The sequence below is a fragment of the Panthera tigris genome, chromosome B2 (genome assembly GCF_018350195.1).
Source record: "Panthera tigris isolate Pti1 chromosome B2, P.tigris_Pti1_mat1.1, whole genome shotgun sequence".
In the NCBI taxonomy this organism is placed as follows: Eukaryota; Metazoa; Chordata; class Mammalia; order Carnivora; family Felidae; genus Panthera; species Panthera tigris.
The window spans coordinates 104,770,030-104,797,763 of record NC_056664.1 but is presented as its reverse complement, the minus strand read 5'-3'; the positions used below and the strand labels follow the sequence as shown (position 1 = coordinate 104,797,763).

General features: G+C 38.5%; 1 protein-coding gene across 1 annotated transcript; it reads left to right on the top strand.

Annotated features, from left to right (window-relative positions):
- Window positions 1–19,491: 19,491 nt before the first annotated feature.
- On the top strand, window positions 19,492–26,568 carry FAM162B (family with sequence similarity 162 member B). The gene is made up of 4 exons (XM_042985340.1): window positions 19,492–19,696; window positions 19,863–19,974; window positions 23,313–23,421; window positions 26,396–26,568. The coding sequence occupies exons 1-4, from the start codon at window positions 19,531–19,533 to the stop codon at window positions 26,492–26,494; spliced, it is 486 nt and encodes a 161-aa protein (XP_042841274.1). The 5' UTR covers window positions 19,492–19,530; the 3' UTR covers window positions 26,495–26,568.
- Window positions 26,569–27,734: the final 1,166 nt, after the last annotated feature.

Sequence of the window (27,734 nt, the reverse complement as noted above, 5' to 3'; positions counted from 1 at the left end):
CTCTTTTCTATTTGAAATTAGCCCATCATATATCATGCTCATTGTGTCCTCTATCTCCTCTTCTCAGACCTTTTCATATGGGTCCTCCTTCTGCCCTAAGTATCTTTATCTTCCCACCTCCCGGGCTCAGTTCAGTTGAACAAGCATTTGAGCAGTTACCATGAGCCAGGTGACATGCTAAATACAAAAGTACAAGGAAGATCAAAGCATCATTTCTGACCTCAAGGAGTTCAAAATCCAGGAAGACAGTCACATACAGATATCATCATTTGAGTGTGGGGATTTCTATGATTGTCTTGTGCAGATGGCACTGTGACAGGATAGTGAAGGGGGTACTTAGCCACCTTGGGGGATGATGAGAGAGCTTCGAAGAAAGCTAAATGTGGGATATGATGTTTAGAGGGAGTCTTGAAAGATGAGTAAGAGCTAATCAAAGAAAGTCAGAAAGCTGTTCTAGAAAAAGGGGGAAAGCAAGGAGCAGCAGCAGGAAGTGTGTCAAGAAGGTATGCTAGGGGGAGTACAGTCATTTGGTATTACTAGAGAGGAGTCTTCTTTTGCATGTAGAGATTATATCATGAATGAATACCATAGACTGGAGTTATTTTTTTAAGTTTATTTATTTATTTTTAAAGAGAGAGAGAGAGAGAGAAGAAGAGGGACAGAGAAAGAGAAGAGAGACAGAATCTGAAGCAGGCTCCACACTGTCCGTGTGGAGCCCAATGAGGGGCTTGATGTCATGAACCATGAGTTCATGACCTGAACCGAAATCAAGAGTCAGATACTTAACTGACTGAGCCACCCAGGCATCTGTGGAGTTCTTTTATAAGGAACTTACGTCTTTATTTTGTGGTAAGAAAGTCATAAAAGCATCTGGCAGAAAGATGACAGGTTCAAAGTCCCATTTTAGGAAGATCACTTTAATATAGGGTAGAGGATGGAGTCTAATTGGGATAGGATTAAGATCTACATCAGGGAATAAAGACTATGAATATGTATTCTGCTATATAAGAAGTGGTAATTTACCTGAAATAGTTGGTGAGGGATGAAGTATAAGCTTCTAGTTTGGTTTATTGAAGGAAATGTGCAGTGCAGGAAAAAGACTGGTTTAGAGTAATTTCAAGATATATCAAGCATTCATATGGATCTAAGACTCTGAGCTCAGGGGATAGGTCAGGGCGGGTGATGAGGATTTGAATGCCATGTTCACAATGCTGCCCATCCTTGTAAAACAGATAAACATACAAAATAGCTTTGTCTCCAATCTTGACATTCTCTTTAACTACAACCCTATTTCCCCCTCCTCTTCACAACTGAATGTTAAGGAATAGTGTCCTTATTGACTTTTGGCCCACTGAACCTACTGATATCTGGCTTCTAGTTTCACCACTCTGCCAAAATAGTTCAGAGAAAGTTGCCTGTGAATTTTTATCTGTCAGATTCAATGGTCATTTTTAAGCTTTCACCTCCCTTGAATCTGATTGGCATTTGTGGTATAATTCCTCCTCCTTGAAATTCTCCTTCTTCATTCCCTACATGATTTTCTAAAGCTTTCAATTATGCAAGACTCTTCAATCTGATGCAAAGACTCTTTTGGTTCTATTCTGGCATCCTGACCATGTGACTTCCTCCACGTGGCCCTTGAATGTGGGTATTCACCAGAGTTCCACCCTCAGTCTAAATCATACTCCCTCACTACAATATCATCCATCTTCATATATTAACTTTGCCCTAGATAACTCCCCAAACCACATCTCTGGTCCAGGTCACTCTAACCAGCCCACCTACTGTCCCTTGTATTTTGGCTTATCAAGGACAATGCATCATTTCCTTCTCCTGGCTCCTCCTCCTTTTTTCCATTTCTCAGCATGTCGTCCCACATGTGGACTCACTGGAACCCTGAGGTTCATCCTATTCATCTCCGACTCTACCATCTGCTTCACCCTTCTACACCTTTAATTCATTACCTGTTATCTTCTAACTCCTGTATTTTTTCAGAACTTTGCCAAGATCTCTATTCCTGTTATTATTTTCTTAATCTAGGCCCCTTACCATCTCTTTCATAGATGGTTACGATAGCTTCCTAATTTGACCCTGGTCTCTCATTTTATTTCAAACGTAGAGAAGGTCTCCCTAAGCCTTCCGCTCGCTTCCACTTGATGTATTTCTAGAATAAAAACCTCTTTATGTTACTTGGTTGTCTTAAAACCTGCAGTAAGTCAAAACTCCTTATCCTGATGCCCAGGCTCTCCAAGTCCAGTATCAACTGCTGCCCCTTCCTACCTTGTATGTTACCCTTGAGAAATGGCCACCTTCTGGTGATTGTACACACACCATGCTGCTCCATGCCTCAGAATCTGCCTCTCCTCTTGGCCTTGGCGTCCTTTCTGCCCTGTCCTCCTGGAACACTCTAGCTAATCCACCAGACACAATTCTAGCATCTCTCCTTCTACCAGGCCTTATTTTCTGCCTCCATCACTGCACCTGTTACATTCTATTGCATTTACTTGTTTTTATTTTAATTTACACAACTAACATTTACCAAGGGCCTACCATGTAACAGGCATGATTCTATGCATGGGGAATATACAATGATAAAATCCAGACATGTTGTCTCCTCTCGAGGAGTTTATATTCTGGTGTTTTCGCCATTTTACAGTGAGCAATCAGTTCTTTTGGAGCAATGCTCTCAGCTGTCCTTGCCTCTCTACTACCACGGCTATCATCATCACAGTTTAGGCCCTCATGACTCCACACCTCTGTTGCTGAAACAGTCCAAACTAGTTTCTACCCCAAGATTCCTCTTCTAATATATAGAATACATCGTCACAGATCAATCTTTTTCAAGTTAGTTCCAAAGTTATTCTCCTATTCAGAAAAATTTAATAATCTCCTATCATTTTCAGAGTTAAGTTAAATTCCCCTACCTTCCTAAGAAGGATCTTCCACAGTCTTACCCCAACATGGATTGAATGTTAAACACACACACACACACACGCACACACACAAGACATTAATCCTAGTTTACTGCTTATCCTAAATGTATTCATATATAACATTGTGAAAACGACTCATAAAATTGTTAAGGGTAAAAAATATCCTGATGTACATGAAAGTGTTAAGAAAAGAGTATTCTGCTTGTGATTTCACTGACTCATTGCTCTGTTGATATGAAAATAGTTTTGACATGACAGCAAAGCTATAGGAGAGCTTCCAGATTCTTGAGTGTGATCACACAAAACAGAAATCTCAGCACTGTTGTGCCAATACAACAATGAAAGGAATATTGTTTCATAAGAGTTGTGACTTTTATTACAGTTACATAACTTTCAACAATTATCCCAGAATTTTTAAAAAATGCTATTTAACATAAGAAATTAAGTTCTGAACGTCTTGATGCCCAAACTATATCTTTGTCATCATGTAAAACAAACAACTAAGAAAATGACTATTGTACTTTTCATTTCTCTGTTAACTTTTGAGGCTCATAGATTCAACTGGTATAAGTTAAGTTTGCTTACTTCTTTTGGAATCAAGTGTTTCTTTTTTATTATAAAGGCGATATCTAAATATTATTTAAAAATAAGAAAATAAAATTAAGCAAAAAGAACACACACAAAAAAGAACTTATAACTCTATGACCAACCAACAACTCACCATTATGTAAGTAGTCAACATTTTACAGGTTGTTTTATTTTTAATTTTTGTGTGTGATTTGTAGCTAAATACTCTGTATTTTTTCTTTTAGAAGTATAGTTTAATGCTAAATAAATCATGCATACATACATGGAATATATGTGTATATTAAAAAAGAGTGATTAAATATATACATACACTTGTGATTTTATATATATTCATGCATGTGTGTACACATATATTCCAATTAAATGTATTTTCTATTTTTAAAATTTTTTTAATGTTTATTTATTATTTTGAGAGAGAGAGGGAGAGAGAGTGAGCAGACAAGGGGCAGAGAGAGGGAGACACAGAATCCGAAGCAGGCTCCAGTCTCTGAGCTGTCAGCACAGAGCCCGACATGGGGCTCAAACTCACAGATTGCAAGATCATGACCTGAGCCAAAATCGGACGCTTAACCGACTGAACCATCTAAGCACCCCTAATATATTTTCTATTTTTATGTACAGGTTGTTTTAATCAAGTCCAAATCATTATTCAGACAGAAACTTTCCCACTGATCAAGACAAATTGATCCGGGGGTGGGGGAACATTTAGAGTTCAAGCGACAAACTCGCCTATATAGTTATCCTCTTACTCTGCTCACAGAGACACACATAGTAAAACATCTTATTGCTAAAATTCAGGGATGAGGGAAGAGTACACATTACACCATAGCCTTTACTGGCAGGATGAAATCTGAAGCTGGTTAGCCCAGGCTCTGAAGATCTCAAGAGCAAGGTACAAGTGTAATTATGGTCTGTGCATTCTGCGTTTTATACAAGGCCACCCCCAAATTAGTATTCGATATGTATTGCATAAGTAACTTTAATGTTCTCACAAATGTCTTTAATATCTTGATCAGCATAGCAACTCAATGATATTTTTTTTCCAATCTTCCCCTCTGATACTAGAATCGCAAGCTGCCTTTCAGCCAAACCTTTACATAGGCCCTTACTGCCATTATCAGCAACGTAAGACTTCCAAAAAGTTAAAGTAGAAAAGTTAATTGCAGAATCCTCAAAACTTGGGTTAAAAGGTGAAGTATAAACACATGAACAACTGAACATGGAAGTGGTAAGTGGAACTTACTAAAAAGACAGGAGTATGCCCTCCCGCTGCTCCTTTCCTCTTCTTGCTGACTCCTATGCAGAAGTGGAGCAGCCATCTTGGACCATGAGATGGGACCTGCATGCTGAGGAGGGCGGAGCAACAAGACAGAAGAAGTATTGGTGGCCAACACTATGAAGCTACTTTTCAGCCCTGGATTTCTTAGGCTTAGAGAATATGTAATAGAAGCAAATAGCCTGATGAACTCATGTGTGGGCTGCCTGTTGTCTACTTTAATGATTGGCCAAGCCACAAAGACTGTGAAGCTTGGGAGACTGAACACAGCAAGTAGATATATTCACATCCAAGAGCCCCTTGTAGGAAAATCTCAGGTGACTGAAATTTCTTCCATTTTACAACTCGTACTCTTACATAATTTTTCTGGTACCTGGCATTACATCTCCAGCCAAAATCAGATTATGAGAAAATGAAATTTTGAAAATTCCAGACCTACCTAAAAACAAACGAATCAAATATTTTCTCATTTTTACAAATAGCCATCCTATAATATCTATAAATATGTGAATGTGATCTGTTTCTTGCTTGTTAGACACAGAAGGCATGACAAAAAAAAATGTACAAGCCAAAAGCAAAAAATCCAGTGTGAAATTAACTAGTGAGCCTGTGTTAAAAGTATTTCTCATCTAAAGGACTATCCATTGTAAATACTCAGATAAAACAGAAAACCTGAAGCCAGGTTTTGGGAGTTACCACATAAAACTAATGGAATCCAGAATATCAGAAAAACTGCTTTGTCCTTTTATGAGACTGAATAGAAGTGAGAACAACTAGTAAGTAAGAGACCACCATGTCAGTCAAAAACACAGGAAAAGTATTGATGGATACAGTTTATTTATTATGTTTGCAACCACCTATTTCCAAGATCTGAAGTGAATTTTATAAAAGGAAAACATATTTAATAAAATTCTTAAAATAAGTATTTTTTAAAAAATCAAACATAGAATGGAACAAGACAGATAATAACTGAAATCAAGGCTAGGAATAGTGGTTGCTCTTGTACCATTCATTCTGGGCTTCATGGCAGACAAAAGAAGTGGACACCAGAGCCCTCGACGGGCATAATCTGCAGTAATGTTGGAAACTTCATAGCCTATGAGGTTTGTTTTCTGGTCTCAGCTCCTTCTGGATTTGCTATGTTACCTTACCAGACCCCATTCCTTTTCAGAATTATTTGAAGAATTGTCCACTCTATGTGCCTCTGGAAGGACTGTCAATCTTGGAGCACCACAGTGGCAAAGGGTGGCTCATAACTGAGCCATAAGAGTCCTTCTGTGTCCTTTCTGCCCTTAGAGGGAGACAGAAAGACTCCCTGATATTGGTTTGTGATAGGGCTTCCAATCATCATCTTTCCTATCCCATGAATGAGACCAGTTTGACACAGGAGATAATGAGGTCAAAATTAAAGTGAAGCAGAGTCAAGTGATAAGAGGGGAGGAATGGAGGGCCAAAGGCAAGAGGAGGGAGGTGAAGGGGAGGGGGAGGGGAGGGGGTGGAGGTGGGGGATGGGGGAGAGAATCACTTGAGCACCTTCATCTAGCTGTGCCAAAAGCTGAACTATACTTAAACTATTGGCTATAAAAGACAGAAAATGTTCCTTTTTTCTTCAGTTTATTTTTTTTGGATTTCTATTATTTTAAACTAAAGAACAATGACTAAAACACTTGCACTTCGTAGCAATGGTTACATTTTTCTATCTGTAAAATGAAAGGCAAAGGGATGAATTTATTTCAAACCTCTTTTGAGCCTAAAATTCTATAGTTCTAACTAGATTAATATGTGAACTCCTTCAGGACAAGGATATTATTTCACCTACTTTGGTATCCAAAATTTCCAGTACTTTGTAAGCTCTCAATAACTATTTCTTGTTGTAATTGAAAAGAACAGGCTGCCCACTCTTTAAACCTATCATTTTATGAAAAAAATTTTTCCTTACTAATTTCCCATCTGTATCCCCAATAAAGCAGTGTCAGATACATGTTTCCAGATTTCAGTTTCCTGGGAAGGGAGCTAAATAATGTAATTAAATTACTGAAATATTTAATCGCCAAGTGAGAAATACACATTGTACTGCAAATCTGATTCTATGGGAAATAGAATACTCCAAAGGAGTTATTTTTTAAATGTTTGTTTATTTTGGAGAAAGAGAGCAGAGGAGGAGCAGAGAGAGAGGGGAACAGAGGATCTGAAGCAAGCTCTGTGCAGACAGCAGAGAGCCTGATACGAGGCTCGAACTCATGACCTGAGGCAAAGTTGGACACTTAACCAACTGAGCCACCCAGGTGCCCCAAAGAGTTATTTACTATTGACATAGACCAAGCTACAGAGAAAAATTATTAATCATTCCACTGATAAAGAACTTTATGATTTGATATTTTTTGCATTCTGTTTGTGGAAAACAGGGAACATTTGAAAGTATTTACCGGAACAATAGATTTAAAAAGTATAATCCAAGTTTTGGAACTTTAGCTATGCTTCTGTTAATGTCAAGGTTTCTTTTCTTTCTTTCCTTTTTTATTTTAATTTTTTAATGTTTATTTATTTTTGAGAGAGAGAGAGAGACAGAGACAGAGTGTGAGAGGAGAGGGACAGAGAGAGAGGGAGACACAGAATCTGAAGCAGACTCCAGGCTGTCAGCACAGAGCCTGAAGGACTTGAACTCATGAACCACGAAATCATGACCTGAGCCAAAGTCAGACACTTAAATGACTGAGCCACCAAGGAACCCCAAGGCTTTCTTCTCTTTCAGGTGTATGCTCTTCCTCTCCAGAAACCAAAAATATATGCATGTGTACACATCAGTGCAGGTAATAAATTTCTAGTGAAAGAGAAAACAGAAGCTACAGTTAGATGCATAGCCAAGGCTTCCAGTGGTGATGGAGGGAAGAACACTTGGCTATCTTATCTTCATTGGGCATGGGGGAGATGAAGTGCCATGTAAAAGCAATGCCTGTCTGATAATTCTCAGTTTCTATACAACGTAAGCATTTATAAATCACACATACATTTCTATTTTCTAGTAATTAAACTTTCTTGTATAACTATATACAAAGAGTTTTGGTGTAAAATGTGAAGGGAAAAAAAAAGCTGGTCACAGAACAGTCTTTTTCTCACAACAAACATCCTTGGAATGTTGGAAAAAGAAATGCCATACACAGACAGTATTCCCTAATGCTCCTTGCTAGGAACATATACGTATTTCCCTGCCCTTGGTATTACCTTTGTGTAATAACTTTGACTTCTCAAAGAAACATTTGTTGATAATTTTACCAAATCTTAACTGTGCCTTAGTTTTCTTATGTGAAAAACTGATAAAATGCTTGTCTTATCTACCATATAAGGTTATTATAAAGATCAAAAGAGATAACGTGCGCCAAAGTTTTTTGAAAGCTATAAATCACTATTCAAAATATTATTACTATCCTCATCACTGTTATTATTTGTTTTCACAACAACCTGTGAGGTCGGTGACTATAACCAAGGAGGAAATTAAGGAACAGTACGAGTAAGTGTCTTGCCTAAAGTCCCACAGCTATTTGGGAAACGAATTCAAGATGATATGAATCCACACTCTGTAACTTGCTACTTGACCATACAAATTTGTGTGCACTAAACATCAAGAAGGGAAAAGATTTCCAGAGTTGTATAAGTATTTTCATGCCTTTGACCTAAAATACTTAAACTTTTGAAGAGATACATTAAATAATTTTACAGACATCTAAGTCAAAATACCAGGTTAAAATAATAAAAACCTGTTTCTCCAGTGAATCAATCAAAACCACATATGGAACAAGAGGAAAGGAGGTGTTCCACAGAATGTTTACCCAACAATAAAAAGACAGGTATTCTCAGACCTTCAAAATATGTTAAATTGACATGTTGAGTTTGGAAATAGGAAATATTAGATGTTGAAGATGGAAGGATAATTCAGAGCAACTTTTTATTTATTTTTTATTTTTTAAATGTTTATTTATTTTTGAAAGAGAGAGAGAGAGAGAGAGACAGTGTGAGTGGAGGAGGGGCAGATAGAGAGGGAGACACAGAATCCAAAGCAGGTTCCAGTCTCCAAGCTATTAGCACAGAGCTGGATGTAAGGCTCGAACTCATGAGCCTGGAGATCATGACCTGAGCAGAAGTCAGACGCTTAACTGACTGAGCCACTCAGGCGCCCCTCAGAGCAACTTTTTAGGGGCCAATTTCTGAATTATCTACCACAATTAAAGGAAGTCTCTGACTTAGCAATCCTTCTGCTACAATTTTAGACCTCAGGAATACATTCTCAACTACAGGGAGATGTATTTACTTAGAGGATGTTACTCGTAACAATCCTTGTAATAATAAAAAAAATTTTAGAAAGTTGAAAAATTAAAGGTCCATAAAGAATTTGCTAAATAAATTATAATATATTTGTTCAATAAAAGACTGTTCAGCCATTTTAAAAAGTGAGACAAGTTTATATGAACAGATATTAAAAGACTGCCATCCATTGTGAGTAATGAAAACCAGTTTCAGAATAGTGTAGTTTTTGCATAGATAATATATATAAAGATTGGAAAGACAGGTATCTAACTGATAATATGAGTTTTCCCTAAATAGTGTGTGATTGAGACTTTCACTTTCTATGTTTTACTATGGTCTGAATTTTCATTACAATGATCATGTTTTGTTTCAGAATAAAATTTAAATAAAAATAATTTCTTAACCAGTCCATTTGTTGATTTGGTGTTATCCCAGTGAAAATCATAAAAATATGTTTTATGTAATAAAAATAGAAAAATAAATGGTAAAGAATATTCTAGAGAAGAATAATGATAAAGGTGACAGAAGTGGCCAAGCATCATAAGCCCTTCCAGATAAAGTAACAATAATTAAATGATGCAATACTAAAACAAAAACAAACATAAATAAAAATTTTAAAACTCAAATAAACCAATTTATATATTGTGTTTAAATGTTCAGTGAAATAGGAATCACATAATTCCAGGAAGGTGAACATTACTTAATAAATAGAGAAAGATAATTGTAGTGAAATATCGAGAAAACTGATTTAGATCTCAACCTTACACCCAAGTGAACTTCATGGCAGTCATTTGGTTATAGAAATGCAGAAAGAAAAAAGAGAAAAGAAAAGCATTAGTTACAAAAAATAAAGTTATGCTAACATGCCTAGAATTTAAATAAAGTATGAAGAAACATCTTAACATTGTATTACTCAGACTTTCTAGTTTGTTTGAACTATTTCCTTAAGTCAGTTTCCCAGAATAAAACTCTTGGCAAGCACACACACACACACACACACACACACACACACACACATACACACACACGCACACACACACATTTACATGGATCGTGACAGGTGTTGGGAATCAAATTCAGAACATGTTTTGACAAATATGAGAATATTTACAGACAGAATTAAATATCTGAACTTAGGCCACCCAGAACATCACACATTCTATAAACTACAACATATAAAATTACATACAACCTGTATTCACCACAAAAGTAAAATAAATTAGAACATTTCTTTGTAACTAAATATTAAGATGCCACATAAAAAGATAAATGTAAAGATGAAGTTAAAAGATAAAATATGGTTTATGAACTAAGTGAAAAAATTTAAATGTTATGAGTACTTTAATTAGTACTGTGTATAAATGTAGATAAAGATTCTAAAGAAGCATGGAGAGATAGAAAATATTTGTGTTGAGGATATGGGAATGGGATAATTTTGCGTTACCTTTAATATGATTATAACAATATACAATATATTCAAATACCCTAATGGAGTATATTGAAATGTACAGATGATGAGAGTAAGATTGTTCCCACCAACTTGCAACTCTGTTGACACTGGTTAGGATGTGACCTTAAAAGTAGAATTCCTTTCTAATCAATAAATACCAGTTTTAATTGTCTGGAGGCTGAGAAATATGAAAAAACCACAATGCCTAAAACCACATATTTTTTTTAGCGGAAATACCATCACAGAATTTCTATTAGGTTTACTTTTGGCTCAGAGGGGGAATGACACTATGCTCATAATTTGATTCCAGGAACATCACAAAACCACTTGGTAGCTCAGATTCCACACTGGCAAAATAACTATGGTAGCCTGACTTTCTTCTAACTCAAGAGAATAGTCTATACTTACAATTTTTACTACCAAAAGAAAAAGAAAAAAAAGACACAAAGCACATATATTTCAGCTGCAGAAGAGACTGAGTTAGTTGAAGGCAGGGACAGAACTCAATTCCTTCATATCCCAAGAATTTAGTAAAGTGCCCCTACACTGCTGGTGCGTTTGTAGAACAATTTGACATACTACTGCCACCTGGTGGGCAATTATGTTTTTACTTTTTATTTATAGACCACAGAATAACAGGAATTGAGATCCTCACAGAACACTTTTAGAACAACTTCCTGATAAACACTAATACTGGTGGTTCCATTTATCCCAATACTGACTAATACAGGCATTAAACTATATATCTTATTAGTCTACCAACATAAATAAATAAATAAACAAATAAACAAATAAATAAATAAATGGTAAGATACAGTCTTAGCAAAGACTTTTAAATTGATTGTTTTGTTTTTAAATTGATTGTTTGAAAAAATACAATTTTTAATATTAGCGGAGCAATAATCCTCAGTTTCAACTTTCACACATTTTTCTCCTTTGGTGAAACATGGTTATAGAAATTGCCTTTCCCCCCCAAATATTCTAATTATAATGCATAAGAACAAAATCTTCACTGAAAAACTGGAAACTTTTTCACCATTTATTCATTCATTGAAGATTTTCCAATGTTTACAATATGCACCCATGATGCAGGAAAAATCATTTTGACATTTCAAATATGTTCCATAATTCATGCCATGGCTCACTGATTATTATAATAAGCATTAAACACCATCTGGAATTCTTAGCTTAACTCTGTGCTCACTCAGTACTAAATTCAAGTATTTCTTTGATGCTATAGAAGTGCTTATGTTGTCAACATATAAATGAGACAAAATTTAAAACTGAAAAATTTTTAACAATCTTTATTAGAAATTTTTTGCATCATGTAAGTTGGATTTCCTGGTGCAAAGCCTCCGTTGCCCAGTTCTGATCATAGCTATGATTTCCTTCTAGGAATTATGTGAGGAGCTGGGGCATCAGAAACAAATAAGACCTGGTGAGAAACACAAGCTTCTTTAATATCAGGCCAAAAACATGCTACAAGTGCCATGGCATATGTTACTGGGGATGTATCTACCCTTAGCCATTACCGCTGGGCTGATGATACTGAGACCACAGGAGAATTTGCACTTCCCCAGATGCAAACTTTGCTCTTCCTGGAGTATTTGAAGATGAGCTGGACAGGAGCATAGGGAATAACCAAACTGAAGAACAAACATGTCTGCAGTATATATTCTCAAGTGATTTGCAGCTGGCTTCTTCATGAGCTACTAAATATGCCTTCGTGTTTACTTCAGACTAACAGAGATGAGGAGAAAACTACTAAATTGGGCATCTATTAATCATTATGTGCTAAAATTTAATATTAAAACCAAGTAACAATTGCTTATTTAATGTCTGAGGAGTTTTCTGCTCTGTCACTTGTATTCCAAATTTCCTTTTAAGAGAATATTTAAATTCTCTGTCTCCAATTTCTCTCCTCTGGGGTAAACACATATTTTATCGTGCAAACATTCTGGGAATGAAAGAAAGCACTAATAATAATTATGCCAGGACAACAGCCATCCCAACACTTTCAGAGATTCCCATTCTCTCTTAAACCCACTTCAGTCAGGCTTTATCTCCCACCATTGCACCAAAAAAACACTCTTGGTAAGGTATCATGTTGCTAAATACTAACATCACCATTTCTTAGTCTCAATTTTACCTGACCTTCAGTAGTATTGGATACGGTTGACCACATTTCCTCCTTAATAGTTTCTTTACTTTGGTTCGAAAACATTGCACTCTTTCTTCCTTCTTCTCCCAGTCAAAGTAGATGCTTGTTTCACTCTCCTTTGCTGGTTCCTTCTCTAGTCCTTGATCTCTTAATGTTGTAATGTTCCAGGACACGGTCCTTGGTCCTCTTTGCTATTTATACTCACTCTCTTGGTGATCCTATCAACCCCTGATTTTTAATACCATTCATATGCTGAAAGATCTTCCATTCATGTCCTAAACTCTACACTTGTATATTCATATGCCGATTTCACATCAGATTTCATATCACCTCCTACTGGAGTTCTAATAGACATCCGTGATAGTTAATTTTATGTGTCAACTTGGCAAGCCCATGATACCCAGATAGTCAAACACCAGTCTAGATTTTGCTTTGGAATTTCCCGCAGTCCCACTCCAGGATTGGTAGGAGGGTGGTGGAGGAAAAATTCTTCTCTCTCACTTCAAACCAAGTGACAGAAGTTTGGGAAGAACCTCTTGGAGAACTCGACACACATACTCTGCAGTTTGACCCTTGACTAAGAAATTTAAAGGCAGAAGGTTGTGACTGAAGCTGTTTGTCTGGCAGCAGAAAAGAGATGTACGTACACCAGGAGCAAGCTCAAACTCCACTGGTATGGCGGAGGGTTGTGGACAGTATCTCTCAGGAACCTATAAAAAGTGCCACCACCCTGACCAAGAGCAAGAGTCAGCTGCTGACAGCATCAGAGACTGAGAGCGCCTACATCAGATCACACACAAAAATCTGTCAAGTAAGACCTTTCTTGTCCCTCTCCTCTTCTCCTGCCCCTTCTCTTTTCCAGACCTGAGGGAGCCCTGGGGGACCTCGTAAAGGAGATGAGAGGTAGGGCCAAGCAGAGGTTGAAGAGAAGCGTAAAGCAGAGAGGTGATAGATAAGAAGCTGATCACACACACACACACACACACACACACACACACACACACACCCATCCTCGTGGCAGCCTTCCAGCTTGAAACAGACCTGAGCTCAGACAGGGAGGCCAGTTTCATTTTAAATAAAGCCCAGAATATTTATCATGACACTAAATTAGACATTTAGTTTCCAAAATGAGACTATTCCTAGATTCAGAAAGTTTGCTTCTAGGTAAACACCCCAAGACAAACTATTACACACACACCCCCAAGGAGATACGTCAAGAATCCTCACTGCAGCAGACGTTATAATGAAAATTCCAAAACCAGGAGAATAGATGTTTAATCTATACTTTCTGGTTGAAAGAAAGAATGAAGAAATTAATGAACAAATAAAATAGCTGGTTTTTAACCTCTAACATTCTGTTAGTTATTCAGTTTCAACCATAAAAACCTTCCCTAGAGTTTGGTCCTTTAACCCAACCCAGACCTCTTGTTAGAGAGCTCTGATAATTTAAATCATTTGCGCTAATCATCTGCAACAAATTCTGTCGTGAATCTTCATTATCATGATCATAAATAATAATTGTTTCCATTTGTAGATAATGGTGTAATGAAAAGTATGAATAACAACAGAAGTTCATCACTGCCCTTTTAATTAGCTATGCTTAGATATTATTATACTTCACACTGGAAATCAGAAGTCAGTGTAAGTACCCCAAATAAAAAGGTTTGAAAGAGAAAAAACAATTCTTTTGATATGTTGACTTTTTTATCCCTGAAAAGACAAAACATTCAAACAGGCCAGTTCCCAATTTCTTTTTATTTATTTATTTATTTATTTATTTATTTATTTATTTATTTTCAGAAAGAGAGCACACAAGTGGGGAAGAGGGGCAGGAGGAGACAGAAAGAGAGAGAGAGAGAGAGAATATCTTAAATAGGTTCCATGTTGAGTGTGGAGCCCAATTTGGGGCTCAATTCCATGACCCTGGGATTATGACCTGAGCCAAAATCAAGAGTCAGATGCTCAACCAACTGAACCCATCCAGGTGCCCGCCAGTTCCCAATTTCCAAGATAACATGAATGTATAAGTCAAGAGAGAAATAAGCAGCTGAGAGAAGCTGATGAAGAACTGCACAATGCATGTAGGATAAGAGATAATTATCTTAAGGGAATTGGGGGCAGCATCATTCACATTATGAAAGAACAACCTTCTTTAATTGTAACTATCTAGGAAAGGTATTATAGTACACATTTATAAGGGGTCTGATTCATTTTGCAAGACCACTTCTTTCTATATGTGTATGAGAAAGATGGTGTGGGACAGGGAGCTGGAAAAGCACAAGTAAGTCATCGCAAAACTCTACCAAAGCATGCAGATTTGAATCACACAGTCATTGTGCTTAAAGTGTGAAAACTGTATATCAGATTCAGTTCTTGGGATTGTAAAATGCTGACTTCGTCACACAAGATTGTTACCAGGAATTCTGGAGTTTGAAATTGATCACTGGGGACCAGAGGCTGCCCCCATTATAAAGTGATTAGGCAACTGCATACACTCTGACACACGAAACAGTCTTAAGAGACATTGAAGTAGACTACAAAAATAACCTTTTAGCCAAAGAATGTGAGAGACATGGCCATGGCACCTGCCCTTTCAATGACTATTCCGGGGCAGTCTGCATAAACAGTACTTAATAAGTATGCATGCATTTCAGATCTGCTATTTCCAGAACAAATAGAAGGTATGTATTATTGGACACAGAAAAGGTTTTGAACAGTGCAGGAGCAGTTAATCCAACCTGCTTTCTTCTGAATGTATTTCTCAGAGTAATATTTAGGACAGTGGGACAACATGTGACTCAACCAGTCAGAACCCAGCCACGCCCTGATGAGCACTGGTTACACACACAGTGCAGACCCAGCTCTCCAAGCTAGAACTAAACTGTAATGTTAATCAATAGCGGTTGTGCATCAGTATTAGCACAATAATTCTATGTGTCCTACCGACCTGTGATTAGTGACATTTTAAATGTCTAGGGATATGAGAAGACAGAGAATGTAAGTCAGACCATGCAGAATATCAAAGCAGGAGACTTTGAAAGAGTCCTCCCTGCCTCGTTATGATTTTTTTCAGGGTCCTCTTTGTAGTCTGTGGATAGGGATGTGGAGTGCAGGGTCTGAGAGGGAATAGGGGCGAGACTGGTCCCATGAAAGTTTTACATCATTGCACCCATGATTTGAAAAATTATCTCTGGAAACTAGACAGAGAAAAGATTACAGAAAGAACTGACCAGAGGTGGGGAAAATGCTTTGGAGGTCATTCCGACAGCATGGTTGAGAGGGAATGAAAGACTGAATTCCAGCAATGGAAAAGGGAATTAAAAGGAACAACAAGGAGATCCATATGTAGGATCATCTCATTAATGGTTTTTCAGATCTCATTTTGACTTTCTGCTTGTGTACTAAACCTGTGTTTAATACCTATAGGGTCATTGGGCTCTCGCTTGGACCACCTACTTAGATAAGGTTGCCTGAAGCACTGGGCACTAATGTGAGTTGGGTCTGCAGGTAAACTGTTTCTTTAGAACTTTCCCTACAGAAAGATTAGTAGGGGATTGGAAAACAAATTAGTTAAGGTCCTATCCCACCCTTCATTTGGGAGCAAGGCATTTACTGACGAGGGACTATCACCCTAGCCAGAATGGGAGCATCTCAGGAACAGCTCTGCAGCAATGGTGACATCTCGTGCCTTAGCCCCATAGCGAACACACGGTCCTTAATAACAAATAATAGTAATTAAATAATTTAAAATTTACCCACACTTGGGACACCTGGGTGGCTCAGCTGGTTAAATGTCCAACTCTTGATTTAAACTCCAGTCATAATCCTACAGTCAGTCGTGAGATCAAGCCCCGCATTGGGCTCCATGCTGGGTATGGAGTCTGCTTAAGATCTCTCTCTCCCTCTCCCTGATTCCCTCCCCTGCTTGCGTGCACTCTCTCTAAAAAAAAAAAAAAAAAAAAAAAATTACCCACACTTTCCACTTAGTCTATATAACTTTATTTAAAATGCCTCTCAGGGTGCCTGGGTGGCTCACCTGGTTAAGCATCTAACTTCAGCTCAGGTCATCATCTCACGGTTTGTGAGTTTGAGCCCCATTGGGCTCTGTGCTGACAGCTTGGAGCCTGGAGCCTGTTTCAGATTCTTTGTTTCCTTCTCCCTCTCTGCCCCTCCCTCCCTCAGGCTCTGTCTCTCTCAGAAAAGAATTAAAAAAAAAAAATGCATTCCTAGTTTTAACAGTATATCCTAAGAAGTAACTAATCATAAGAAATGGAAACATAAACCATACTAATCAAAAATCAAAACCGTACTAAATAAAAAAACTAACCAGTTTTGAAGGAACAAAACTAAAAATAGTATATACAAATCAGATGAATCATGAGATTGAAAAATAATATAGTAGAGAATGGGTAAATCAAAACCACCATGGATTAATAGTAAATTCTGTAAGGGGCAAAGATTATTATTTGCTTACCTGCTGCCACCTCAGATCCTAGAACAGTGCCCAGCCCATAGGAGGCACTCAGTAAATATTTGTTGAATGTAAACTGTCCTGGTTGAAAAAAAAAGAAAGAAAAGAAAAGAAGAGAAAAGAATAGAATATAATTAGCTATGATTAGCTTTTTCTTCTACCAGAAGTTGATTTGAGGTTTTGTTTTTTGTTTTTTGTTTTTTGTTTTATAATTTGATCCAACTCGAGAACTAAAGAAAACATCTCATGCAGCTATATTTTATGACCACTGCCAAATACTGATATTTTAATCCCATAAGGAATAGGGAATAGAATGCAAATTGTTCTTTTTCTCATGAAAGAACCTCTTATTCTCTTGCTCTGTCACTCTGCGATTCTAGAGAAGCTTGACATAGAAGATCATGTGTATATGCTTGACATTTGGTTCTTTCCAGGGAAATAAACTTACTTGGCTAGTTTAGTACTCTTCAATGAACTGTTAATGAGCTGTTGTTTCCCAGAAATGTTTTTCTCTAGCTCTATGGATATTTCTTCTCTGAAACACAAAGAAAAATAAAATCTTAAAAGGAAAAATAATACGTTTGAATAATGGGAGAATTTTCAAGTAGTATATTCCTGAAACAATCAAATATTATCTATGACAACATACTTTGTCAAGCAGGAATTCATTCAGTTCATTGTGTAGCACATTCTCAAGTGCTTTAGTCTTTTCTTAACTAGCCCAGTCTATTTTATTATTGAAGACTTGCATTCATTTATTCATTTAACAAATATTTATTAAGCATCTACTAAGTGTCAATTTTTCAGCTACATCCTAGGGATACAGTGATGAATAAAATAAAATCCTTACGTTTTGGAACATCATAGTCTCCTACAATTCCCTACATGAGATTTCACAAATTAAAATGTCCTTGTGTTGTGGGACTGGTGAGACAAAAGCTGTGAATGGGGAAGAAATGACATCTTTTGAAATGTTGTTATATGCCAGGTACAATTAGAAGGGTATGATCCCTAGCCACCCTTTCCAAATAGCTCCCACTCCACCCCTGCTTACTTTTTTTTCCCCCCCACCCTGCTATGTGTTTCTTTATCTACTAATCCTCACTTGACATTGTTCAGTGCTCTATCCCCAGCTCTGAGAAGTAGCTGGGATTTGGTAGGTTTTTTTTTTTTTTTTTTTAGTCATTGCATGAATGAACTTGAGGAGTAGGAATTCTTTTACAAAGGAGACCAAGACTGATGACATAAATGATTTGCTCATGATTGTGCAACTCTTTCGTCTTAAAGCAGGGGTTTCAACCTTTGTATGAAGGCAAAGCCCACCCCTTTAAATGCATACTTCTGTACAGAGGTAGGAATCTTTTGTTAAACATTGTTAAGTGAAAGACACATGGAGTTGCAGAGATCTTGTCTGCAAGAGCCTGACAGTCTGGTTAGGAAGAAAAGAAAGATCTGGAGATGCAACTAAAAGTGTCTGTCTGTGGAACCAGGATGAGGGTGAGCTGGGCCTGGTGCTGGGTCCTGAAGATCACTCTCCCCTGGCTGGGGTCTGTTGCCCCCGGAAGATGAGTAAACGGAATAAGTAAATTCCTTCAGCGTAGACAGCTTTCCTAAAAGCCCTTTTTCTGAGTCCCTGTTTCCCGTCAGATGCCAGAGAACAGCAGATTCTCCCTCCTTTTTGCAGAGGGAAGATGGTGGAGGGTAGAAGAAAGGCTCATTTTGAAGAACATTTGGAGAGTCTGTGGTCTTAGGAAGAAATGGATAGAGAAAAATAAATTCTAGCAACTGAGGCTGTTCCACGTAGAAAAGAGGAAAAGTCTGGGAGTGGAGTGTGGGGTGAAGAGCCATCTTCAAAATCTCTCTTCACGGAATTCAGAAGTGTGTTGAACGTCCTCACACTTACTTGGAAACCATCTGGCGTGTCCTGCCCTTGAAGGACTGTTGGTTCTTCCTGGAGGAGAGGGGTTAGATCGATTTCTCTTGGCGCCAACCAGTGGAACCAAAGGGTGAAAGCCTGATGGCAACGCGTTTCTACTCGGTACGAAGAAATGCCTTTAAAACGAGCTGCAGGCAGCAGTCTCAGAAGGTGGTGAACCTGCTTCGAGAGTTTTCCAGCAGAGGCACGCCTCCCCCGGGGCCCCGCCCGGGAGGGAATCGGCCCCCCAGGGCCGTGGCACCCCGGTCCGAGGTCGCCGGCCGGGGGGAGGAGACCGGGAGCGGGTGTGCGCGTGCCAGAGGCTGCAGCTGCGCTCCGGGGTCTCCCCTGGGAGCGCCGCGGGGCGGGGCGGGCCGGGCCGGGGAGCTGAGCAGTTCTCCGCCGGCGGCTGGGAGCGCGGGAAGGGGCGCAGCATGCTCGCGGCTGTCGGGGGCTCCCTGCGCCTCGGTCTGGGGCGCATCTTCCGTTGCGCCCCGGGAGCGCACGGAGAAGCCGCGTGGCGGGCCCTCGCGCCTCCGCGGCCTCGGGGTCTGCCCCGCTACTGTAGCAGCCGTGCCCCCAGCGGCTCTGGGCCCCAAGGTCCGGGGGGAGTCCTGACTGGGAACGACCTGGGAGGGAGGGGATGCGGAGCGGCCGGCGTGGAGCCGGGGCTGGGGTGAGGGAGGGAGGTGGAGGCGTGGGTGCTCACTGAGCCACTGTGCCGTCGGTCTGTCGGTCCCTCCGTCCACCCCTGTCGCTTTCGCAGCAGGGAAGGTGCACCGGGTCCCCGCCGAATACAAGCCTTCGCAATTCGACAAGAAAATCCTGCTGTGGACCGGACGTTTCAAAACGATGGAGGACATCCCGCCTCGGATCCCGTAAGTGTGGCCTGTGCCGCGCCGCCTGGTGTCTTGCGCCTGTAAGGGGTGCGGGGTCCATCCACCTCCGGACCTGGGCTCTCCTGGGAGCGGAGGAGGCCGCGGTGGTCCACAACATCTACCCCCTTAAGGAATGTGCCTCCCCAGCCTCCCCGTAGTGAGGTTAAATGTCAAGTTCCTTGACTGGACAGTGGGCACATAAGCTTACAGGGAGATTGCTGAAGTTGAGTGAAAACCCAGAAGTTCAGTGGGCACTCGCAGCGTCGCCCAGATACCCGCTCCCAGCGAGCTCCTAGTCGCAAGGCAGCGAAGCACTTAGGCCACACGGAAGACATGGTCCGCCAGTGCGTCCCCGGGTTCCTGAGGGGTCCCCATAGAGGGAGAGAAATTCTGCCGGCGGAGCAGATCCCTGCTCCACCCAAGGAAGGATCATGGCTCCCGGGAGGACTGGAGAGTCTCTGGGAGGAAGCCCCATCTATAGGACCTCCTATCTTGGGGCGGGAGACACCTGCTATACGGGGCTCTGCAGCCCACTGAGCGCCGGGTTTACTCGGGCTAGGACTCTGGGACACCAGCATCGCTGGCCTCTTCACCATCCCAAACCCAAGATAGTGGTTCGCTTAAATGATAAAACTCAAGCTGACGGTTTCACCCCAAGGGTAAAGTTAACCTGTAAAAACTGTCTTTCTACAGTTTCAGTGCATGCAAGCCCAAGTTACTTTCCAGCGTTTTCACAAGGGAGTGGATAAAAAAGGGGAGGAAGGAAGGATAAAATCAATCTATTACCTTTTAAGCTGATCTTTTTTTTTTTTTTTTAAATGGGGAGACTAGAACTGTAATATCAAATAAGGATTTCAGATGTCCTGTATATTATGTTTATATAATGTAAGCAATGCCTATTAGAATGGAAATTGGAAACTGGGCCTATATCTTGTTCTGCTCATATCGACTACACTTTTTTAAATTTAAATTTACATTTTGTTAATTGAAGTATAGTTAACACATGTTACGTAAGTTTCAGCTGTACTTGTCTACACTTTTATTACTTTTTATTTACTAGTTATCAAAAGCATCTCAAATAAATGGGAAAAAAAAAACATGTGATGCCAAGTGTTCAGTCAGTAATGAATTCTCAAACATTTTTGTCCCTTTCTTGGATCAAATTATTCAATGAGGAATAGACATGGAATTTGAAAATAACGCAGAATCTGAAAACTGTATTTAGCATTTATTCAACCACAGAGACATTTCTTAATATTATAAAAAAATATTGTTTTCCTTGAAATCTATAGACTCCAAACTACAGACTTAGCCCAAAGCCGAAATTATCCTCAGAGAAGCTAAAACACCATGCTTGATTTTTTGGAATTTTGGGTTTTAGTGCTACAACAGAGCAATCAATACTTCAGTAGTAAATAGAAACAAATAAACTGGTAACTAAAAAAAGAAAAAAAAATGTAAAGAACTTGCAGTAGTGTAAACTAATACTTGTCAAAACACAGTAGACCCAGTATTGCATTAATATAGCTCTACGTGTGAAGAGACCCATTTTACAGAAATAATTTAATTGCCCCAGGATCATAGTCAAAATACTTGTTATAAACAGGAGAATTTAACTTTGAATAAGATGCCTAAGAAAGGAATTGTAGTTTTGGGTCAGAAACATGAAAATACTTGAATATTTTTCATTTTGCTGTTTCATATACATATATATATATATATATATATATATATATATTTCAAGGCACTGCTGTTTTAGGAGGGCTGTGCCTCCTAAACTGTTAGACTTACAATGTAAACAGCTTTCACTGTGCATGCTCTTAATGGGCATATAATTAATTAGTGAACTATAATCGTCATACCATACCCTAATGATATTTAATAACTGTGTTTTTCTTCTTTTTTCAGAGCTAAACTAATTTGGTATAGCAGATCAAAGCCAGATGGATGGGTAAAAAAGATCATATCTTTTAGGTTCCATCTGGAACAAAAGTCAGCAACAAATATAATCTAATAATGTTTTCATATGTTCACCTGTTTACAACTAGCATCTTAAAACGTACATTAATCTGTCAAAAATCTAAGGAAAAGAGTTAGATATTGGTTTTCTGTGCTCTTTAAAATGGTAGAAAAGTTAAAAAAATTTTTTTCATTTGTAAGCGAAATTGCGACCTGTCTTTCTAAATTTTGTTTTCAGTGCAACTACATTCTATTTAAACTTGACATTAGATAATAAAGAATACTGCTGAACACATTCTCAAGAATTATTCTTTAATTATGTATATCTGTAAACTTCCACTTCATATTATTCCAAATTGTTAAAGTTTATTTCAGTATAAAAAGCCCACAGGCATGATTACTTTCATAACACTGCTTTGTTAAATAGCACTGCTAAAATCTTAAACAACTTGCCTATAACTTTATTAATAAGACGACCTAATATTCAAGTAAGTATTTAAAATTTCAGAGTAATAATAGGAAAAAGAAGATGGTTTATCTTTTTCTTCAACAAATCTTTGTAATTTTGATCACTTCTTTTGAAAACTTCATGCAAAAGCCACGAAGGAAACACCTTTCCTTTAATAATCATCTTCACAAAATGTGTAATAGTCTCTTTAATCAGGATAGGATGGGAGCAAGATGAGATCTGGAGGCTAGAGAGGAAGCAAAATGATGAAAATGAGTTTTAAAAAACACCTGTTTAAAATTAAAAGTGAAGCCCGCTTAATAACAGAGGGGCCGAATGAACACAAGTCATTCGAGACATGTATAAGGTTAAATTCTTACCTTTACCCTGATCTGTGGGAAAAAAAAAAAAAAAAAGGAAGGCCATAATCTCTAGTAGTTATATTTTGAGCAATTAGAAACTAAATACACTGGGGAGAGTGGGTGGATCAGTCAGTTCAGCATCTGACTCTTGATTTTGGCTCAGGTCATGATCTCATGGTTCATGGGTTAGAGCCCTACATCGGGCTCTGCACTGACGATGTGGAGCCTACTTGGGATTCTGTCTCCCTCTCTCTCTCTGCCCTTCCCTGCTCACTCTCTATCTTTCCCTCCAAATAAATAAAAATAAACGTTAAAAAAAACATTATAAAAGAAAAGAAACTAAATATACTACACTGTGGTTTCATGGTGACTAACATTAATTAAGATGGAAATATACCTGTTAATTTGAAATTGGTAACATAATGGGCTAGCATTTGGATGTCTTCCACATCTGCAGTTTGCATTCAGAGACATCTTTGGAACATTTACATAACAAATGATCGTCTATCATGTCAGTCAGAAAATAATATTATTTCAATATGATTAACAGAATGCACATCTTGGTTTAGGCCAGAAATGATAGATGCTGCAAGAAACAAAGCTCGGGTGAAAGCTTGTTACATAATGATTGGACTCACAATTATCGCCTGTTTTGCAGTGATAGCATCAGCCAAAAGGGTGAGTATCTCTTTAAAATAAAGCTGGACTAGTGAATTTTAAGCAATATTATGAGCTTTGTTCTCAGTTTGGGGATTATTGCTGTGCTTTTAATGTAAGCACGATTGCATCTTAGACACCTTGAGCTGCCCATATATATCTATTCTACAGGAAACAAATTTTTTGAGTCCACAAATGCAAAATACATGGGTAGGAGGAACAAAAGCTCATTTCCAATTAAAAGATGAAAACAAAAACAGGACAGTTAATAGCCTGGTTAAAATCTGCACAAGAAGTTTGCTGCATGAAAGTTTCCAGACTAGATCATTCCTTAAGTCATGAACTCAATCATAGTTATCGCATAAAATCTTGAAATGGAAATGCAAACGTTGGAAGTGTTCAAGGCCGGCTTGTCAGTATCCTGTATGTGAGCCCTCTCTTTGCCGTCTTCAGTATGTGGTTTCTAGAGAGAAATTAAGAGCTGACTGCTCTCTAATTTTGTTTCTTGCTTCCCCAAATCCATCTGCTGAGCACTTTTTACCATGAAGAGCAGCCCCCCAATACTGGGAGACAACTAACACATCCCCATGAGTCTTCTCTTCTCCAGTCTTAATTTCTCTATTTTGAGCTCTCTGAACACACTCCAGTTTATCAGAGTCGCTCTTCACTGGGCATTTGCAACTGAATGCACTAGAGCATGACTGCAACTTCTTTGATCATGAACCATGTTCTAATAGTGCCGCCAGAGTTGGAACTAGATTTTGACAACTTCGTCACACGGAAGAGTTTGCTTGGATCTATACTTCTTCACTCTCTGGGAGTGTGTAGCCAATTACCATTGTGCCTATTCCTGTGATTCTGCCTATCATTACTTTTCAGGTTTTTGAGAGTATGTGAGCCCAGTAATTCACATAGGGCCTGAAGACTGTTAGCTTACTGATGTTATATACATATCCTTTCATTTCTATTAGCTTGGAGAACTTGTGCTTTGAAATTATTCTCATCAAATGGCAAATTTCTTAAATATTTCTTAAGTATTCAAACACGGAAATGAAGAAATTTGGTCATCTCTTCTTTATAACCTACTGTAGATAAAATGACTGTCCACCAAGTTGATGATTCTCTAGCTCCTTAATGACAGACTGGAGGCTGATACTGTCTGGACCCTCCTTGTTTCATAACGTCTTCTCTTTGTTATGCCCCATCTACAGTAGTTCGTTTCTATTTTTTTAATATACCAAGCCCTTTCTCTTCACTAGGCTTTCCTTCCTTCCCCTGGCCTTGCCATAGCTAGCTTATTCTCATTCTCATCAGAGACCTTCTGTGACCACCCCCTCCAAAATGGCCTTGCCCAGGTGCTCACTATTTTGTCATCTTTCTAGCTGTTCATGAATAAGCCATTATACATCAGCAATCTTGTTGACTCCACTTTAAAATATAGCTACCAGGGGCGCTCAGTTGGTTAAGCGTCCGACTTCAGCTCAGGTCATGATCTCATGGTTCATGAGTTCCAGCTCTGCATCGGGCTCTGTGCTGATAGCTCAGAGACTGGAGCCTGCTTTGGAGTCTGTGTCTCCCTCTCTCTCTGCCCCTCTTCAGCTCATGCCCTGTCTCTTTCTCTCTCAAAAATAAACATTAAAAAAATTAAAAATAAAATATACCTGCCATTGGACCACTCCTCACCATCTATCCTGATATCACCCTGATCTGATTAAATAACTAATGCATATATCTTAAATGAGATTGTGATAGTTGGAGGTGAAGAAAAGGTTAGCAATTTGAAATAATATTTGTGGGAATAGGAAGGATAGAACTTTGTGGTAAATTTGATATGGGAAAAGACAAGAAAGGGAAGAAAGAAGTCAAAAAGCCTGGGTTTTTGACTTAAGCAACTAGGTGGATGGTGCCGCTGGAGATGGGTGATGGCTGGGGAAAGAACTGGTAGGCACAAGAGGCAAAATACACCAAGTCCTGTACTTTGGGTATATTAAATGTAAGGTGCAAATTAGGCATTCATCAATATCTATTTTTTTTTTTTTATTATTCTCCTAAGGACTTCGTGTGCTCTTCAGGCTGAGGACCTATAGCTGGCCTCAATTCTGAAAAAGTCTAAGCTGTTATAACTTCAAATACGGACCCTTCACCCATTCTGTCTATTCTCTCTACCTATCATGAATGTGTGTTGGAACTTCTAATTCTATTTTCCAAGTCTCTTAACCGTCTTTTTTACTTTTTTGTTATCTGTGTCTCTGTACTGCACTTAGATTATTTTCTCAGATCCATTTTCTAGCTAGAGTTCTTGCCTCCTAATTATGATGCTGATCAGCTTTTCTTTTCACAGATGATCCCCGCCCCCCCCCCCCACCTCCGCCGCTGCCCCAGATAAATGCTTAGTTTCCTTGCTAGTTCCTTGGGCTAGTGAGAGGAATTTTAGTCACTTCATTGGTGTACCTGATACTTCCAACTCCAGATCCAAACTCTAGACTCACCTGTTGGTGTAGAGATTAAACTTCCAGCTCACAGTTGTTAAAACCAATATTTTTCCCTAATGTCCCCTTCCTGAAACCATTCCTTCCCATCCTGGCTTCAATCCTTCCTATTTCCCACCAGTTCATGCCTTTTTAGTTTTTTCCATTCCTGGTACCTGAGGATTTACCTTTATTGATTTTTGAGTGTAAGCATTTGAAAGTATTTCTGTTATTTTTTGCCCCAAAATATGTCTTTGTGTGCCAAGAGAGGGTCAGGGCAGATTTCTGACATCAGCTGTCCTGTTGAGTAGAAGTCCAGCAACTTAAATAATTTTTTTTTCTATACCAGAGGATCATTTTTCTTGGATACTATTTGTGACAGACATTTTAAGTCACTCTTCTCCTTTTCACAGAGTAGTATCTCCTGTGTATGTCTATCTAAAACACAAATTCTTCCAGAGAGTCACATTGCTTTGTTATTTATTTACTTATTTATTTAATTTTTCTTGTTGTTGTGTATTTTTTAGGCTGCAGAACGACACGAGTCCTTAACAAGTTGGAATCTGGCAAAGAAAGCTAAGTGGCGTAAAGAAGCTGCATTGGCTGAACAGGCTAAGGCTAAATGAAACTCGAAGTAACAAAGTGTTAATCAGAATATCATTGCTATTATCAAAAACAATAAAAGATAGATAAAACAGAATATTTAAGAAGATAATTGCCATGGTTTTATTTGGTGCAAAGAAGCACAAAGTCTTTTTTATTTTTACTCTTTAGGAAAATTTGTATTGAAGTATAACTATATTCAGAAAAGTGCACAAAAGTGTATACAGTCTGATACATATTTACATAATGGACACACCTGCATAATCACTGCCCAGGTCAGGATGCAGAACACAAGTAGTACCCCAGAAACCTCCTTTCTGCTCCCCTGTCAGTCATCACCCTCCCAAGGTAACCATTGTTGTGAGTTTTATCACCATAGATTAGTTTTGCTTGGTTTTGAACTTTATATAAGTAGAATTACACAATATGCACTTGTGAAGGTGGATCCTGATATTAAACATTATGTTGTGAGATCAATCCAAAAATTTTGTGTACCATGAGTTTATTCATTTTCATTTTGTTATAGTTTTCCATTGTATGAATATGCCATAGTTTATCTGGATATTTGGTCCAGTCTTTGGCCATCATAGATAAGCCTAAACTGAGCACTCTGTGTATGTTGCTCACTAAGGGTTCTTTGGAAATCTAAGCGAATTTTCAACCAAAGTTCCACTCTATTTGGTAATTGGATAATACCTCTGGTTAATCTTTTCACATTATTCCCTGCAATTAGATAAAATAAGTTTGAAAAGTTTTATAAACTAAGAACTATTAATTTCAAAATCTATTCTAAAATGACAAAAGTACCAAAACAGTAATTGTATAAGTAAGTTATAGAGACAAAGACATTAAAGAAGAAAAATTGCGTGTCAATCAATGGCCTTCAAAGTTGTTTGAGTAAGCTCTAAAACAACTTTAAAATTATATATCTCCTCCTCACATAATTTTCATTTGGAATCTATAATTTTTAGTCATAAACTTAGGTAGTTGAAACAGTATAATTTCATTTACTGCATATTATGTCTGTGTGTGTGTGTGTGTGTGTGTGTGTGTACGTACCTACATACATACACACACACACACACACACAGGGAGAGAGAGAGATTTATTTAAAGGATTGGCTTACAGGTTTGTGGCACTAGCAAAGCAGAAATTTGTAGAGCAGACCAACAGGCTGGGAGCTCTCTGGCAGGAACTGAGGCTACAGTCCAAAAGTAGTTTTTTCTTCCTCAGGAGACTTCAGTTATGCTCTGCGGTTCTTTC